Consider the following 17,129-nt stretch of genomic DNA (forward strand, 5'->3'; position numbering starts at 1 on the left):
CTTGCTATTAAATGGCACAGCTGCAACTTTGGGAGGCTTAAGGACTACATAACCTTTATATACCAAAGGCAATGCTCTAAAAAATAGGCAGGGCTAGAACAAAAAGAAACTTTAATTTCAAGCCAATTACATTTGATTAAGCTAAATTAAAGTGAATATAACATTTTAGAGGGCCTCTGCATATAACATTTGGTTCCCAGACTATGTGTTGCTGGTAGAATTATTCTTTGGCAGCAGCATCCATCTCCAAATCCATACGGATGCCCCTATCCTGTCAGGGCCAGCTTTTGAAGGCATCTTGAATAAAGTACTATGCGATGGGCATCCTCCTCAACTGGAGATGTTTGGTAGAGGAAGTGAGTAGCACAGCGAGTGTGTTCCAACATGCACCACACATTTGAGGAATACAAATTTCAAGTGTCACAGTATCAGAGTGATGACCCTTTTGGAGAAACTGGAGGTAGGGTTAGATAACTAAGATAATTACATTGGGTGGCATTTCTGAGACTGTGGAAGCCAGATTAAACTAAAGAAAACAGAGAACACCATCTAAACATTAACCACGTAGGATTCAATGTCAGTGCGGGCGGTAAGTATCTATGAGGCACAGCAAAGCCAATGGCATTATCTTACATCTTTATCTCCAAGTGTTTCAAGTAATAAGAGCAAAATTGTCTTAAAATGTTCCTCCCAAACTCCCAGATTATCTTCTCTTGTAATTTTCAATAACTCAAGAAGGGCTCCTTTCCGTTCTTCTACCCGTTCATTATGATTGGATAATTCTTTTAAAAGATCAGCCACCAAGTCAGAATGATCAATGGGCACTGAAAAGAAAAAAAGTGGAAAAGTCATTTCACAGCAAAGAAAATTAAGCAAGCACTTTCAACAGGTGACGGCAGGACATATTCACAATATTTCTAACTAGACTATAAACATAATATGTCTTGAGTCCTTTAAGTATAAAGATTTTATCTATAATCTAAATATATTCAGTCTCTAACAATTGATTCTCAGTGTTACCACTTGTCACTATGTGCTCATAAAGCAATTCTGAGCAGGCAAGGGAGCCAAATGAAAACATAAGAAGGTTCGGTTCCCACGGCTTTTCCTTTAACCAGATATAGCTTTCAGTTCACAAAGAAATGACTTTTGGAGCTTGGCCTCTTTACTAATGTGAATGTGGAAGACCGCTTACAGAATGTCAGGGCTCAAGTCTCACTATTAGAATTGAAAGATGAGCCTGTGGCTGCTGTACCACCTAGCTGAATCTCTTGCCCAGGAGTGAGATACTTTTACTTATTCCAGCAAGGCTGATTAAGAAATGAAGTAAACTGGGTGAAGCTAGTGTCAGCATGATATCCTGCAACAGTTTAACATCAATGGGTACATGCTAAGGAAACAATAAGAGCGATACTGATTTTTTTTTTTAAATGAAAACCAACCATCCCGAATCTGATCCATATCATCATCAAATACGGCTTCCTTAAGAGCAGTTTTATCGTAGGCGCTGATAGTATCAGAGTAGGGGTAAGGGTTGTACTCTCGAGCTCGGGGTCCAGAAAAGGCACGTGGGGGCTGGGTGTTGAGCAGGGAAGTCTTGTTATCCAGAGCCATCCTTCCTCCTTCCACCACATCACTGCTTCCACGCATATCAGTGGCTGGTGAGGCTATGCCATCATCTCTGGAAACCTATAACAATTGATCAAAGACAACTTTATTGGGACCAGTTTCCATTAAGCTAGAAAGGGCAACTCTATTGTAACTCTGATAGGTTACACTGCAAACAGCAGTCTTTTTCCACTTTGATTAATAGGGCTAAATAAATTATAACTTTGTTTGCACCAAACCCTAATTTCAAACTGGCAGTTTCTAAACATAAGTTTTCTTCATCATCAACTGCAGTCATTCCAATAAGTTGTTATTCTTCCTTTCTGCGGCTGCTAAATAATATTGAACAACACTATGAACTGGATTTATTGCCAATGTTGAGGAGAGGAAGAAAACTGTAAAATTTTTGAATCCAAGATATGATAATTGGCATGGTTTCAATTAGCACTGTGGATTTCATTCACGTAGATGTTTCTGTGCACAAATCCAACTGCTTGATTTGAGTACAAGAAAATGTATGTGTGAGCAAATATTCAAAAGACGGCCTCCAATACAAACATACATACCTCCCTTTCCTTCTCCCCACCCCTTTTTCTGAGCACAGAACTACTATATATCAAGCATTTGATTATAGTGACAAGAGTTAGATCATATAATTTTACAACTCAGTACAAAAAATGTATATATTTTAGTTCATATATGGCCGTGATGGCGAACCTATGGCACGCGTGCCACAAGTGGCACGCGGAGCCATTTGTCAGCTGAGTTCACCTTTTTAAAAGCTATTTTTCGCCTTCCCCAGGCTCCAGAGGCTTTATAGGAGTCTGGGGAGGGCGAAAAGAGCCTCCCCCGCCACCCCGGAGGCTTCAGGGACGGTCCCTGAAGCCTTCGGAACGCGTAAAACCACCCTCCGAGCAACCCGGAAGTCACTTCCTGTTTGCTCGGAGGGTGGTTTTAAGCGCTCCGAAGGCTTCAGGGACCGTCCGAGGCTTCCCTGACGCCTTTGGAGCGCTTAAAACGACCCTCCGAGCAACCCGGAAGTCACTTCTGGTTTGCTCAGAGGGTGGTTTTAAGCGCTCCAAAGGCGTCAGGGAAGCCTCCGGACAGTCCCTGTAACCTCCGGAGGGCCGGGGGAGGCTCTTTTCGCCCTCCCCAGGCTCCTATAAAGCCCCTGGAGCCTAGGGAGGGCAAAAAAAATGTAAAAATGGGGGGGTGTCAGGCGTTATGCGCGCATGCGCACTGGGGGGGTGTCACGCGTTGCATTATGGGTGCGGCACGCCCGCACTCGACCCCCCCTGCGCTCCCCCCACTTGTGGCACGCGAGTCAAAAAAGGTTCGCCATCACTGATATATGGAGTGGACCCATCATGTTCTCCATTGCAGGGATGGAAATATCTGTGCGTCCTATAGAGCAAATATTGCGGCATGGAGAGAGGGATTGGTGCAGCGGCGGCATTTGCCACCGCTTGTCAGCACCACCACCCATCACCATTGCCTTTATTCGCCGCCAACAAAGAATGCTGCAGCCTTCACTACTGAGCAGCTGATTGGTGGTTGGATTGGCCTCCCGGGATTGCCACCGATCGCCACCACCGAATGGCAGTGATTGGCTTCGGCAGCAATCCCTCCCACCTAGAACAGCTGATTGGTTGTATTCCGGGAGGCTGATCCAACCAAGAATAAGCTGCTCGGCAGCGAACGGTCCAGTGTTCCCCGCTGGTGGCAGCAGCTCACCTCAGTTGACTGCAGAGTAGAGCCCTGATGAGCCATCTGCTGGGGCTGCGATGACATGCTGAAGCTTGCTGTTTACTGCAAGGACGCAAGCCTAGTGGATAGATGCTGGGAGGCAGAGGCAGATCCCCCCCCCTTTTTTTTTCCTCCTTAAAGCTAATGTGCATCTTATGGTACGATCCATCTTACAGTGCAAAAAATATGGTACTTCCAGTCAAGCTAATTTATTGCTCAAACCTATACACAAGAATCTAATCAACTATGGTCAGCACTAAATTGGTGCTAGATAGGAGTTAACAGAATTCAAGGGGAGCTGAACATGGCTCACTTTTGGGAATATAATGATTCCAGACTGATTCCTCTTTTGACTCTGCCCCCAGGGCTCTTCTTCTCCCACACAGTCCAGCAGATCTGGTTAAATTATTATATATAAAAAATGCCTAGTTGATAAACTCAACACCTATGTGTTGTTTGCTTGAAATTGAACAATGTAGGAGATGTTGAAAATAGCAAACTATTTTATCTAAATATTAATGATCACTGCTGTTAATAAATCACACAAAAATTACATATGCTTTGAATGTCTACTTACAATATCACTGTCCTTCTTTCCATCACGTTTGATTGGCTCATTTAGATCCTCTTGGCTACGAAAACTAAATTTTTCTATAGCCTCTGTGACTCCACGAAGAGAACTATAAATTTCATCAGAATTTAGGTTTTCCGTGTCATAATCCAGCATGCTGAACAACGAACATAGATAGAATGTTAAAATTAAAGAATGGTTCCTTTGAGATTGAATTAGACATTTTCTCATTTGGAAAGACAAAAAATTTGAAATCCAATTTTAAAACATGCAACTTTCAAAATGTTTTTCATCCTGAGCAGCAGGAACTCAAGATGTTAACTTCCAGGATGTACAAAAATTACTGAAACTAAACCTATAATTGGACAGCAATCGTGTTGGGCCTCATCAATTTACCAAGGGAGTAGGGATGTATATTTATTATTCAGACATGAAACAACTTGCCCTGAATTAGATATAAATGGTAACTTAGAAGTCATACCATTCCTTTGTGCTTTTGAATTGATCTCTCTAACCCTTCTTCTATCTAGTGAGATAAAAATATTAAGTAACGAGAAAACGGACTGACTGTGCTGCCACAGTTCCATGATGAACATGAACATCCCAGCATGTCTTTAACGGAATAAATACTATATTTAATGTTTCCCAAGATGTTAAATATATTCCCCTATGTAAAAATCCAAAGGCATATTAAAATGGACTATTTCCCCATGGAATAAGGAAGTTCTCATATTATTTTTCCTGAAACGTAGCTGAAAATATATGATAATAACTAAAATATTAGCAATAAAACTGATCATCAGTGATGCTAGAAATTAAACCTATGATACTGCAGACTCAAGATAAGAAGTACTTAAACTAATTTTTGGATTTAAATTTGATTCTGCAAGAAATCCAGATCAAAGAATCTACTCTATTACACCTTAATTATTTTTAAATAAAAATCTGTCAGCAATGTCTCATTTTCCTCTAATAGATTTTTTCTTGTGCTTGCTGGAAGGAGTATTTCCTCTATATCCGTGATGGCGAACCTATGGCATGCGTGCCACAAGTGGCACGCGGAGCCATTTGTCAGGGCAGTTTGCTCGGAGGGTGGTTTTAAGCGCTCCGAAGGCTTCAGGGAAGCCTCCGGACAGTCCCTGAAGCCTCCGGAGGGCCTCCGGGGGGTCGGGGGATGCTCTTTTCGCCCTCCCCAGGCTCCTATAAAGCCCCTGGAGCCTGGGGAGGGCAAAAAAAATGTAAAAATGGGGGGGTCGCGCGTTGTGCGCGCATGCGCACTGAGGGCCACACGTTGCATTATGGGTGCGCCATGCCCACACTCGACCCCCCTGCGCTCCCCCCACTTGTGGCATGCGAGCCAAAAAAGGTTCGCCATCACTGCTCTATATGATTTTTTTCCGCCCTAGGAAACTACCATAAAAGAATCTAGAATTACAAAAAATACTAATATAATTTAATTCCTTTCTTCCTCAATATAAGATGTGGTTTCTCAAATACCAGAATTAAGACTAAATTTTATTTGGTTGATCACTGGTGTTTTAACTAGATCAATCACTACTACTTCAGCAAACTAGGTGAAATATGAAACACTAAGCAAAACCTGAGGATTCTACTAAAAAAATATTGGAAGGTGGGAATGAAGGACTGTCTACTCTTTTTAGGCTAAAGTTCAAGACTATTATTTAAAAATCCAGGTAACTGATAAGCAAAAAGTTAAAACCTAAATACAGATAGTACTTGATCTGGATTTGACTAGTCTAAAGAAAAAAAGAATTAGGGGTGACATGATACAGTATTCCAGTATTTGAGGGGCTGCCACAAATAAGAGGAGGTCAAATTATTCTCCAAAGCACCAGAGGGCAGGTCAAAAAACAATAGTTGGAAACCAATCAATGAGAAAAGCCACCTGGAATTAAGCAGAAACTTCCTAACAGGGAGGACAATTAACCAGTGGAACAGCTTGCCTTCAGAAATCATGGGCGCTCCATCACTGGAGGTTTTTAAGAAGAGACTAGATGGTCACTTATTTAAAATGGTATAGGTTCTCCTGCTTGAGCAGGGGGATGGTCTAGCAGACCTCCAAGGTCCCTTCCAGCTCTATTCTATTCTGAATACAACCATTTGTTTAATGATGGTTCAACATTTTAGTGGCTCCAGAAAAAATGAATCCCGACCCGTCTTCAAAGTTGCGACCATCAGACTACTCCCAGAGTTATGGGATTGGTTGAAATTGAAATTTGGGTGCTTGGCAACCGGTTCGCATTTATAACAGTTGCAGCATCTTGCAGTCATATGATCACAATTTGCGACCTTCCCAGCCGGCTTCCAACAAGCAAAGTCAATTGGGGAAACCAGATTCACTTTAACAACTATGGGGAAATAATAATAAAACTAAATATTGCTCTCTGTTCTGTAGCTGATGAATTGCTGTATACTGTATAAAGGGTAGGTCGTCTGTGAATAACACAGAAAGCTTTCCTCTGGATCCAGAGAAACAGGCCTACAATTAAAGAGTTCCTCCTATATTACAACAGGATTAAAACTCTGCTCTGCTAAAAGTGTATTTCACAAAACGATAATCTATTTTGAATGGTGCCTCCCAAAACTAGCATTTTATTATTTAAAACTACCGTACTTGCCAAAAACAAGATTTATACCGCATGGAAACAGTTTCGGTCCCTGACTTTCTTTCAGTGTACTCTTTCAGCAGCACAGCCCAAGTAAGCCTGGCAGGACTGAATGTACATCTGATGTTTTGGCAAAGCAATAATATGACACATCCTAAAATCTCAGCATGTGACAGCGTGCTGTGCTATATACAACCCTTTCAAGTTAGAGTAGCAACTATTATTCTTTAAAAAGAAGCATTCATAGATTCTACATGATAAATCGTTTTCCGTAAAAAAAGGAAGTTTTATAATTCCTTTATAGACATTGGTTAATATTATGACAATTCTTCCTTAACAATATTTTGTGCTCTTAGTTCTCAACAATATTTTTCTACATAATAATAGTACTTTTCCCTATTGAGGGAGCAGATGAATACAGAGAGGTAGACACACACCTTATTATTAACGTTCCTTAAACTACAAGCGTGGCTCGGAGAATTTGAATCAATATATTTAAGATTCATAAAGTCAAATAATAAAAGAAGCAAAATAACCCCATTCAAATCAATCATCAATACTTTTTAGCTACGAAGTGAATTCATTTTCAACAAATCCTTTCAGCATTGCTTTCAAACCCACCATTAGTTTATTATCACTCTACCTGATGTTTAATTTTTCCACTGTTAAGTTTCTCAAAGTAAGGAACTGAACACTGTATAGTATAGAACTATGACACATTAATTGACAGCGAAATGATAGATCCACCAGAAACTCAATTTACATCAAATTGCTAAATTTGCAATTTGTTTATTAGTATGCCAAGGAGAAAAAAAGGTCATATTTTGAATGAGAGACCTTGTTTTCCACTAAAAAAAGAAAAAAAAACCCAAACTTTTCCTTACAAAGCAATCTGGAGTGGATTCAAACAGTATGCATTAAATAGTAATTGGGACTATTGTTATGCAAATATATGGATTATTCCCTATTAGTTGTTACATGGAATAGATTTCATTAAAAACCTTCAAATATCAGTGGCATCCAAAGTCTACAAGGGAAGAGCCTATTTTTTTAACCTGAGAATAAGACATTATAAAATATCTCACAAAAGAAAGAACAACAATTTTGGTGTATTATTTCTTTTTTAAAAAAACTAATTACACGAACAAGCAAATACATTTAGCCAGTTTAAGAATGGTATGAAATATTGTATAGATGTGAAATTAAAAGAAAAAAAATTAAAAATGGAAGATCAATTTACACTGAATAAATTAAATACATCCTATCAGTTATTTACAATAGAAAACAGTGATTCATGCATACAATTGGAGAAGTTACAAGAACAAAGAAGAGATGAGAAAAATGTGTGACTTTTAATTGATGTCACAATATTATTTTCCAATGCCATAGTTTCCAACAAATACAGCCTTCAGGATTCAGTATTAGCCAATGTCTGGGACTCTACATACATGCCCTACCGTGTTTCCCCAAAAATATGACATGTCCTAATAATAAGGCCATGCCACATTTTTCTGGTGAGCAAAAATATAAGCCCTCCCCTGCAAATAAGCCCCTTGGACAACCCCCCACCTCCGACCAGGCAGAGCGCCGCTCACCAACCTAGCGGTATCCTGAAGGTGCCAAGTCGCAGGAACCCGGGGGGGGGAGGTGATCATGTTGCTTGGTGCCTTCGGGATACCTCTAGGTTGGTGAGCGGTGCTCTGCCTGGTCGGAGGTGGGGGGTTGTCCAGGGGGCTGCTCTCTTGCAAGCGGGCTCCCAAAGAGCCGGGCACAGCAGCAACCCGGCAAACCTCCTTTCCAGCCAGGCACAGCACCATTCACTGACCTAGGGGTATCGCCAAGCCGCATGAGTGCCTGTTCACTGCCGCCCTGCTCTCACGGCTTGGCGCATTCTAAATGCCAGTGAATGGTGTTCTGCACGGCTGGAGAAGGTGGTTGCGCGAGTGGCTGTTCCGGTCCCTCTCGCGCACCTCCCAACCTCATGATGCCCTGGCCCAGCTCTCCCTGCAGAGCTAGGGCACCTCTGTTGCTGCCGCCGCCATCCCAGCATGGCTTTTTCGACAGCTTCCAAACTGAGTCTTCTGGCAGTGGCCACTCTGGGCGTATGCTCTATGGTTGTGGGCTGGCTGTCGGCAGAGCGTACAACCATAGAGTGTACACCCAGAGTGGCCACTGCCAGAAGACTTGGTTTGGAAGCCGCCAAAGAAGCCATGCTGGAATGGCAGTGGTGCTGGCGGCGGCAGCGGAGGTGCTCTGGCTCTGCAGGGAGACTGGGCCAGGGCATCGTGATGCTGGGAGGAGCGAGAGCGGACCAGCCGCTCGCACAACCCCCCTCTCCAGCCGTGCAGAGCGCCATTCACTGGCATTTTGAAGGTGCCAAGACGCAGGAGCCAGGCAGCGGCAAACAGGCACTCACGTGGCTTGGCAATACCCCTAGATCAGTGAATGGCGCTGTGCCCAGCAGGAAAGGTGGTTTGCCGGGTGACTGCTCATGAGCGTGGTCGCTTCATGGCTGTTGTGTTGCGCTGCTGCGACAGCGCAACACAGCCATTCGCCCATGAGGCTGTGCCCGGCTCTTTGGGAGCCCACTCGCAAGAGAGCAGCCGCCTGGCAACCCAAAACAATAAACCCTCCCCTCATAATAAGGCCCAGGCCATATTTTGTGTGTAAAAAGAAAATAAGACCCTGTCTTATTTTCGGGGAAACACGGTAAGTGTAAAACCAGAATTGGTCTATAAAACAAAGGAAATTGCTTTTAAATATCAATAAACTTCTTCACATTTGGTTGAAGGGCAAAAATCTAAATTTATATCATAAATCACTCATTTTCGTTTATTGATGTCATAATTTTATTTTCACACAGAGTAATGTAGATAGAATAACATTGTAGATTTCTATCTGTGCTATAATTAAGAATAGTTGTGTGTCCCTTTCAATGTTCTCATTGTTCTGTTCTTGCGCAGCTACTCATCACTGCAAGCAATGATATATTCACACTTTTCCAGGCACTGATGTTGTAATTACATCCTTAAGCTTTGCTAACAAATATGAAGATTAAGATCCATTGAATCTTCATATTGATAGCAGTACAAATAAGTGTTTTAATACAAACAAGAGTAATAATGGAAATATGCCAGGAAATCTCAACTTAGCCAATAACACATCTCCATAGTATGCATCTAAACACTGTTTAAAACAGATTTCTACTTTCATATGGCTATTTGCAACTTGAAATACTATTATGTAATAGGCAATCTCTTTTGTTGCAAATAGTATAATTTTGTCATAGTTGACAATTGTAATTAATGATTAAATTTCTTAACTAAAGGGTGTGGGGTTTCCTAGGTAGATCCCAGGACTTCAATGTGTCCACAGACACTTTCCTTGATATACCATCAGTTTCCTGCCCCTGTTGCCTTTTTAAAATATAATTTTCATTAGTAATGGGAAGGTGTCATACTGCAAAGATTCAACTTCAATGTCACCTTTATTTACAAGAATAGAAAAGATGGATGGCTATACTTCATTGAGAAATGTTCTTTGCTTGCTTAACATGGCAACTATAAACATGAAAATACAAAAGAAGGAAGCAGCAAGTAGTATTCTAAGAAATTGATGATAGGTTGGTTATGTTCCCAATATATCAATTTTATAAATGGGCAAGCAGTTCTATCAATAATGTTTCCAAGAGATAAAAATTCTACAATTTCCCACCAATCCCAAAGGGCTGGATCTTAAAACAGAGGCTGGGCACAAATGCAAAGACCAGTCTTATGCATGTGAAGTTCATCAAATAAAACTGGAATTTCACCACATGGCAAGTGGGGTGAGTAGGGTTGAAAGTGACAAAAAAAATGAATAAGTCTAGTTCTATATTTCTCCAAACGAGTGCTTTGACTGGGAAGTTGTATAAGGAAGGTATTCCCTACATACAGCCAATAGGTATGAATATAAAATGTCAACTAAATCCTAGTGGTTGACTATTCATCTCAGCTGCTATGACAGTTGTAGTGTTATTCTAATTGTTTGCAACCTGGTGTCTTCCTGCGTGACACTCAAATTGCTTTTTTCCAGTCGGCGTGTCCATCAATCTTGCAATTAGAGATCATGGGAATTGCAGACAAGCACATCTGGAAGGTGTAGTTTCAGTGTCTAACTAAAAGTTGAATATAACTTCTCTGGGTCCTGTTGTTATCTATCACTTGACATTGCCTGATTTCTAGGTTTTAGCTTCATACATCTAAAAGATTGGTTTGGAATACTTCATTGCATAAAGCAAGCTTCTGCTTTGCTTTGACTCTTTCCAGCAGAAGAATGGAGAGAAAGAGAGAGAGAGAAAGGAAGAGAAAGAGAGAGAAACATTCATACTCAGTTACATTTCTCTGGGTGCTTGAATAGGTGCTTTGGAAACAACGTAACTGATGGGATTCCTTCACAGGTAAAAATTACAAAGGCAGAAAATGCTGCCTCTTTCCACATCCCCTGGATCTGCCTCTTTGAAAGCACTCATCTGAGCCAAAAGGTAAATAACATTGTGACACCTCTGACAGGTTGGAATAACAGGTGGCTTGTTACCTGGGAGAGTAAGAGCGCCTGAAAGTCTTGTGAGAAGGAGCAGCGGGGATGGAGTTAGGCTGAAAAAGGGGAGGGGGGTGCTTCGACAGCCCGTCTGCACTCCAACCCCAGAAACGACTGCAGTGATCACAGGAAGAAAAAAGAGAAAAGGAGGGAAGAAACAGAAAAAGGGAAAAAGAAAACTACAATCTGAGTGCTGTGTTTTTTTTTTTTCATGCTTTCTCAACTAGAGAAGAACTTAATAGAAACAGATTGGACAGGAATACTCCATTGATTTGCTTCAGGTAAATACATGCTATTCATTAATACTTGCAATATTAATGGGAATCACTAAAGAATTTTAGGGCATATCTTGTCTAGATCCATTTGCCTATTTCACAATACAGAGTCAGAAAATGTTTTACAGCAAAAAAAAATGTTTTTCCTAATAAGTCAAGGTGAGCAGAATATGCGCTGCAGCAATTATCTCAGATTAAATGCGATTTCAAGATACAACACAAATAGACAAATGCTGATGACCAAAAGGATCTGGATAAACACATGCATAAGCTGAAAATATATCCCACAGTCTGTTTTTTAATAAATCTTTCTGTAAGAGTTCTCCTTAGCCTTATATTTTGATTTCTTGCCATATACTCAATATCAACAACAACCAAATACTCAGAAACAGCACTAAATATTAAATACTACAATTTCTTCTTGTAATCACACCTATAGGCATATGATTCCACTACTTTATACCATACTTAACCTTTAAAACCCATTCATCTTTAGCAGCCCAACTGTCAAGCAAACAAACTGATTGTACAGTTTTTAAATCTCCTGATAGGAAACTGAAAGCAGAAAAACCCAAGGCAGCTAGCATTCAGACTTGTAATTTATATCCATAGTTTAAAACAGGGTTGCTTATTTCTCTCCATTTATTAATTCATTTTTCTTAACAATCACTTTCCAGAACTCAGAAATAATCTTTCTTTTTCCTTTAGCCCACATTCTGTTGACTAGTTTTATCCAATACTACTCTAATGGCTAAATCAGATAAATAAAGATAAACCCTTACAAAAGCTCTCATACTGAATCTATTTTGGGGACATATCAAATCCAATTCCAATTCTGAGTTGCCTACTTCTGGAAATACACAAACCATTATTGAAAGATACATCCTGGAAGGAAAATTAAACAGTGCAGATCTGACTCTCCAATGTAAAACAGTTTGGGCATCCATGTTAGCTTTTTAGCCTATCTCCATGCCAGATATTCATTAGCAATTGTAAAGATTTGCCAAGACGAAAAAGGCCAGATTTGGGATTTTCATCATTGCAGTTCTATAAGATGAGCCATGTCATATATTGGGATTTATTTCTAGAACTGCTGGAGTATTCAATTGGTCGTTTTGTTTCTATTGAGCTTCCGATATTGTCATTATAGCAAAAGATCACATTGGTGTGGAAATAAATGAAAATACACTGCAAGTCATGAAATGAGACATCAGAATAATTTTGCAGTACTTTAGAGCTGTGCAAAGACCTGTGGATTCCAAGGGCAAAATTTAAAATTCAAAGTGAGCATAGGCACATATACAGCACCAGTTGAATACATTTTAAATCAATCATATGTTTCCCTGGAAGAGTTATTAAGAAGAGGGTTCCAATAGATGTTGCATAGATGCCTATATTTTTACTCTGAATCTAGGTCTCTGCAAAACCCTACCGGTATTGTTTTACAGAATGCTTCTTCAGCTGTTTCTCATGGAAGTCTTTCAGAGGAAAAAAAAAGGCTAAAAATAAGTTACTTTACATAATTTTGCATTTGGAGAGAGAAAGCTAACATTACAAATGTGATCCTGTGGGGCAAGCAACCAAAGACAGACAACCTGAATTTTTAACGAACAAAGTATAACCAATTCTCCCTTACTATCTTAGTATAGCCAAACAAATTCCAAAGTACAACATTCTGACCCCCCAAAAAAGAGACAGCATTTTAGCATTTCAAACTAAAGAAATACAATTTGCTGGTTAATTCTTTCAAAATGTTAGTTTAAACTCCAAATGCATCTCAGATGCAATGGAAGACATTTGTTTCATCACTATGTTTCATTGAGTAAAAACATTACAACTCATATTTGGAAATAGTTTAAATTCTGAAGGATAGTTTTTTTTTTGTTCCAACATTTCTGAAAAGCAGGAACAAAAAATTAGAGTGCAAAATAAAAAAGGCAGATCAAAGAAAAATGTAAAAATCACAGCGAAGCATTTCTCAAATATTATAGGCTAAAGCTTGAAAAAGAAAGTAATTTAATAAAAACAGCAAAATATGTTTGAAAACTAAAAATATTGACAATGAATAAAAATATAATAAATGAATAGCTTGGAGCAAGAAGCTTGTTCAGAAACAGAATATAAAATCAAATATATATGCAATTTTTTTCCCTTAAGGAACAGAAACCCAAGGGTATAATATATCTATGTATGTGTCTTTATGTGTATATTACAATGCATGTCCATATGTATACAAACAGATATACACATTTATTTTAAATATACTGTATATAATCATTTTTTTCTGAAAATCTCTATAGAGATTCAATTTTCTTGATTTGTGGAAAGCTGACCCTATTATTAGAACAAAACTCTCCTGATTTTGTCAAAGAATAAGTTCAGTAGAACAAAAATAACCTAAAATAGCTGAACAGAATAGGTTGTATGATATACACAGAACTGGAAAACACTATAGAGAAGAAAATGTCAAGACATTTTAAAAATCTTCAAAAAGGGGGGGGGGAATGCCACCAAGGTCATATTTGTACAGGATAAAGAATACTTTTTGCATTTTTCGTATCTGTTATGCACAGGTTGGTAAACTTAAATTAACTAAAGCATGCCTTGTATTTAAAACCTGTATCTGGATAATTATAAGATATACTTAAGGAAATTTGGACTGTACTCCCACATATATATGCCAGAAGTCTTCAACCTTTCATTTGGAATAGTGACAGTATGCAAATACTAATAATAGGGAAATTGAATGTTAAGGACATTTGTCCTTTGTTTATAAATATTGTTTATAAACAACTGCAAATAATGTTCTCAGTCAATAATATTCAGTAGAGACTTTTAGTATGGACTGCATTTCAGAACAAATGTTTAATCAACAGAATACAATAAAGCCTGATATGCTAAGTAGCAGGATAAATAGAAAACCGTTACTTCAAAATTGATAGTATGTGGACAGGATCCTAATAGTCAAATAATTTCACAATGAAATATCAGTAACATTCTTGTAATATTGCCATCAGTACAAAAATGTTACTAAACAGGGGCAGATATCTCAATTTATATTTATGAGACAAAATAGTTGAAAGGGCCACTTCCTTCTCTGGTGTATACCTCCCCCAAAGAAGTTCTGGGAACAGACATGTAGTTACTCCCTTTAGTAAGTCTATTCACACTATCTTTTGGAAGAAAATGATTCTATCTCAAATGTTATTGTCACCATCCTTTCAAAATATTTTATATTATCTGTGTAGTTAATACATCCAGACTCATCTCCTACCAGAAGCCGGAAAACAACTTGGGCATGTTAATCAACTATCTTTTTCATATTATATCACCACAACCATTATACAGTCATTTTATGTAGAACATTATTTTTCTTGATTTTCCTGGCAGCACATTTTAAGAACACTACAAATAAGTGAAATGAAAATCATATTTTCCAGTTTATCGATAAAGCATTTTCAAGTTCCTTCTCTCCTTTTTTAGATCTTGAAATACGATTGTCAAGGAAATGAGAACAAATGTAAAAGTAATTTCTTTAAATGAATAGAATACATATTCACTTGAATATATTTACATCTATATGTGTGCAGGACAAAAGGGCAGATACAAATGTCATAGCTTTTTGACATTCTCTGTAAAATTTAGTTTCTCTTCAAAGACTATTATTAAAGAAAGTGCAGGTTTTTTTCCCTTAAGCGAAGCAAAATTTTTCTTCCCCTATTTTCAGAATTGAACGTCTATTATATATGCATCTATATTGAGTTTTTAGCCATATTTTAAATAGAAAGCTTTTACACATTGGACTCATACTTTAATTATGCTACAATGTTACCTGGGTGATAATCCTCCATGAGAACAATTGGTAGGTGAAGTTAAAGGGCTGGTTCTGCTGCTAGGATGACGTGAAGGGGTCCGGCCAACAGTATTACTAGGGGAACCCTAATACACAAGAAAGAGAAGAAATGACATAATGTAACATACATTACAGGGAAAAGTAAAATGAAATATGGGACTTTTACTTCAGTTAATTTAAATTATGACTTAAGCAGTAGCTATCAACATTTTAACTCTGATGATTAACCAAGTATCAATTGCTTCCTAGCTTTAACTTTAACTTTTATTTGATTTCTAAACCGCACCCTCTCCCAGAAGGGACTCGGGCGGTGTACAGTCATATTAAAAAACACAATAAATATACATCAATATAAATATAAAAATAGATATAGGTGTGGCTAGAGGAGGTAACATATAATTTGCTGTACAGTCATAGTTAAAGTTCAAATTTAAAATTTAAGAATTTAAAAATGGATTAAAAAACTACCCCTAAAAACTATCCCGGGATAAAATGTTTGCCAGGAGGTATAAATGGGACTATAAGTGGGCCAGGCCAGCTAATTGGAACAGGTGGGTCTTAAGTTTCTGTTGGAAGGAGTGGAGGTCGGTAGTAGTTCTGATATCGGGGGGGGGGAGGTCATTCCAGAGGGTTGGGCCCATCACAGAGAAGGCTCTACTCCTGGGCGCCGCCCGTTGGCATTGCTTAGTGGACGGCACCCGGAGGAGTCCCTCCCTGTGGGAGCGAATTGGTTGCAGGGATGTATGAGGTAGGATGCGATCCCGCAGGTAACTAAGTCCTGTGCCATGGAGCGCTTTGAAGATGGTAATCAACACCTTGAAACGCACCCGAAAAACCACAGGCAGCCAGTGCAGCTCGCGCAGGAGAGGTGTTATGTGGGAGTACCTGGTACTCCCCATGATAGCCCGCGCGGCTGCATTCTGAACTAGCTGCAGTCTTCGGGTGCATCTCAAGGGGAGCCCCATGTAGAGAGCGTTGCAGTAGTTCAGGCGGGACGTCACCAGCACATGAGTGACTGTGCGTAGGGCGTCCCGGTCCAATAGGGGGAGCAATTGGCGAACCTGGTGGAACGCCCCCCTTGCCACGGCTGCCACATGGTCATCCATCGACAGCCGGGCATCTAGGAGGACACCCAAATTGCGCGCCCGTTCCACAGGGGGCAGTTGCTCGCCCCCTATGGCCAGCGATGGAGTCCACTGGTTGAACCGAGGCGCCAGTAGCCACAGCCACTCTGTCTTGGAGGGGTTGAGCCTGAGTCTGTTGTCCCCCATCCAGACCCGAACGGCTTCCAAACACTGGGACATCATTTCGACGGCCTCGTTGGGGTGGTTTGGGGTGGAAATGTACAGCTGTGTATCATCAGCGTACAGGTGGTATCCAACCCCAAAACCATGGATGATCTCACCCAGCGGCTTCACATATGTGTTGAACAGAAGGGGCGAAAGGACCAACCCCTGCGGCACCCCACAGGTGAGCGACCTCAGGGTCGACCTCTGCTCCCCTGCCAACACACATTGCGTCCGGTCGGAGGCAATGAAAACTATTCAATAAGAATTTTCTAGAGTTGGAAGTTGCCCACTATTGCCTTATTTATATTATAAGGTAAATAAGACAAGGTGCTTATCAATATTGACATTAGCTATCTGACAGAAGCAAAAGAGTTACTATAGGGAGGACTGATTTTTTTTTCTTCCTCTCTTCACATTGATGCCTCAGCAATATTCTAGAATGAAAGGCTTTGGGGCTTCTTGAAAACACATATTTCCAAGAAATGCAGCAAAGTAAGAGCTGTTGGCTGGATATGTTAGGCCTTTGTCTATGTATTAAGAGCTCTCAGGTTCAGCAGGAAGGGGAAGGGGAGATCTCCCTTC

At 39.9% G+C, this 17,129-nt stretch overlaps 1 protein-coding gene across 6 annotated transcripts in view; it reads right to left on the minus strand.

Annotated features, from left to right (window-relative positions):
• Positions 1 to 17,129, minus strand: part of CLASP1 (cytoplasmic linker associated protein 1) — a 229,891-nt gene that overhangs the window by 18,786 nt on the left and 193,976 nt on the right. For all 6 annotated transcript variants that reach the window (XM_081934018.1, XM_081934019.1, XM_081934017.1 and 3 more), the window contains 4 exons: positions 15,238 to 15,344; positions 3,932 to 4,082; positions 1,443 to 1,689; positions 634 to 824 (listed from right to left, as the gene is read on the minus strand). In XM_081934018.1, coding sequence (XP_081790144.1) covers positions 634 to 824; positions 1,443 to 1,689; positions 3,932 to 4,082; positions 15,238 to 15,344 — 696 coding nt within the window. The remainder of the gene's footprint in view (positions 1 to 633; positions 825 to 1,442; positions 1,690 to 3,931; positions 4,083 to 15,237; positions 15,345 to 17,129) is intronic.

Source organism: Natrix helvetica, assembly GCF_964273705.1.
Source record: "Natrix helvetica genome assembly, chromosome: 1".
In the NCBI taxonomy this organism is placed as follows: Eukaryota; Metazoa; Chordata; class Lepidosauria; order Squamata; family Natricidae; genus Natrix; species Natrix helvetica.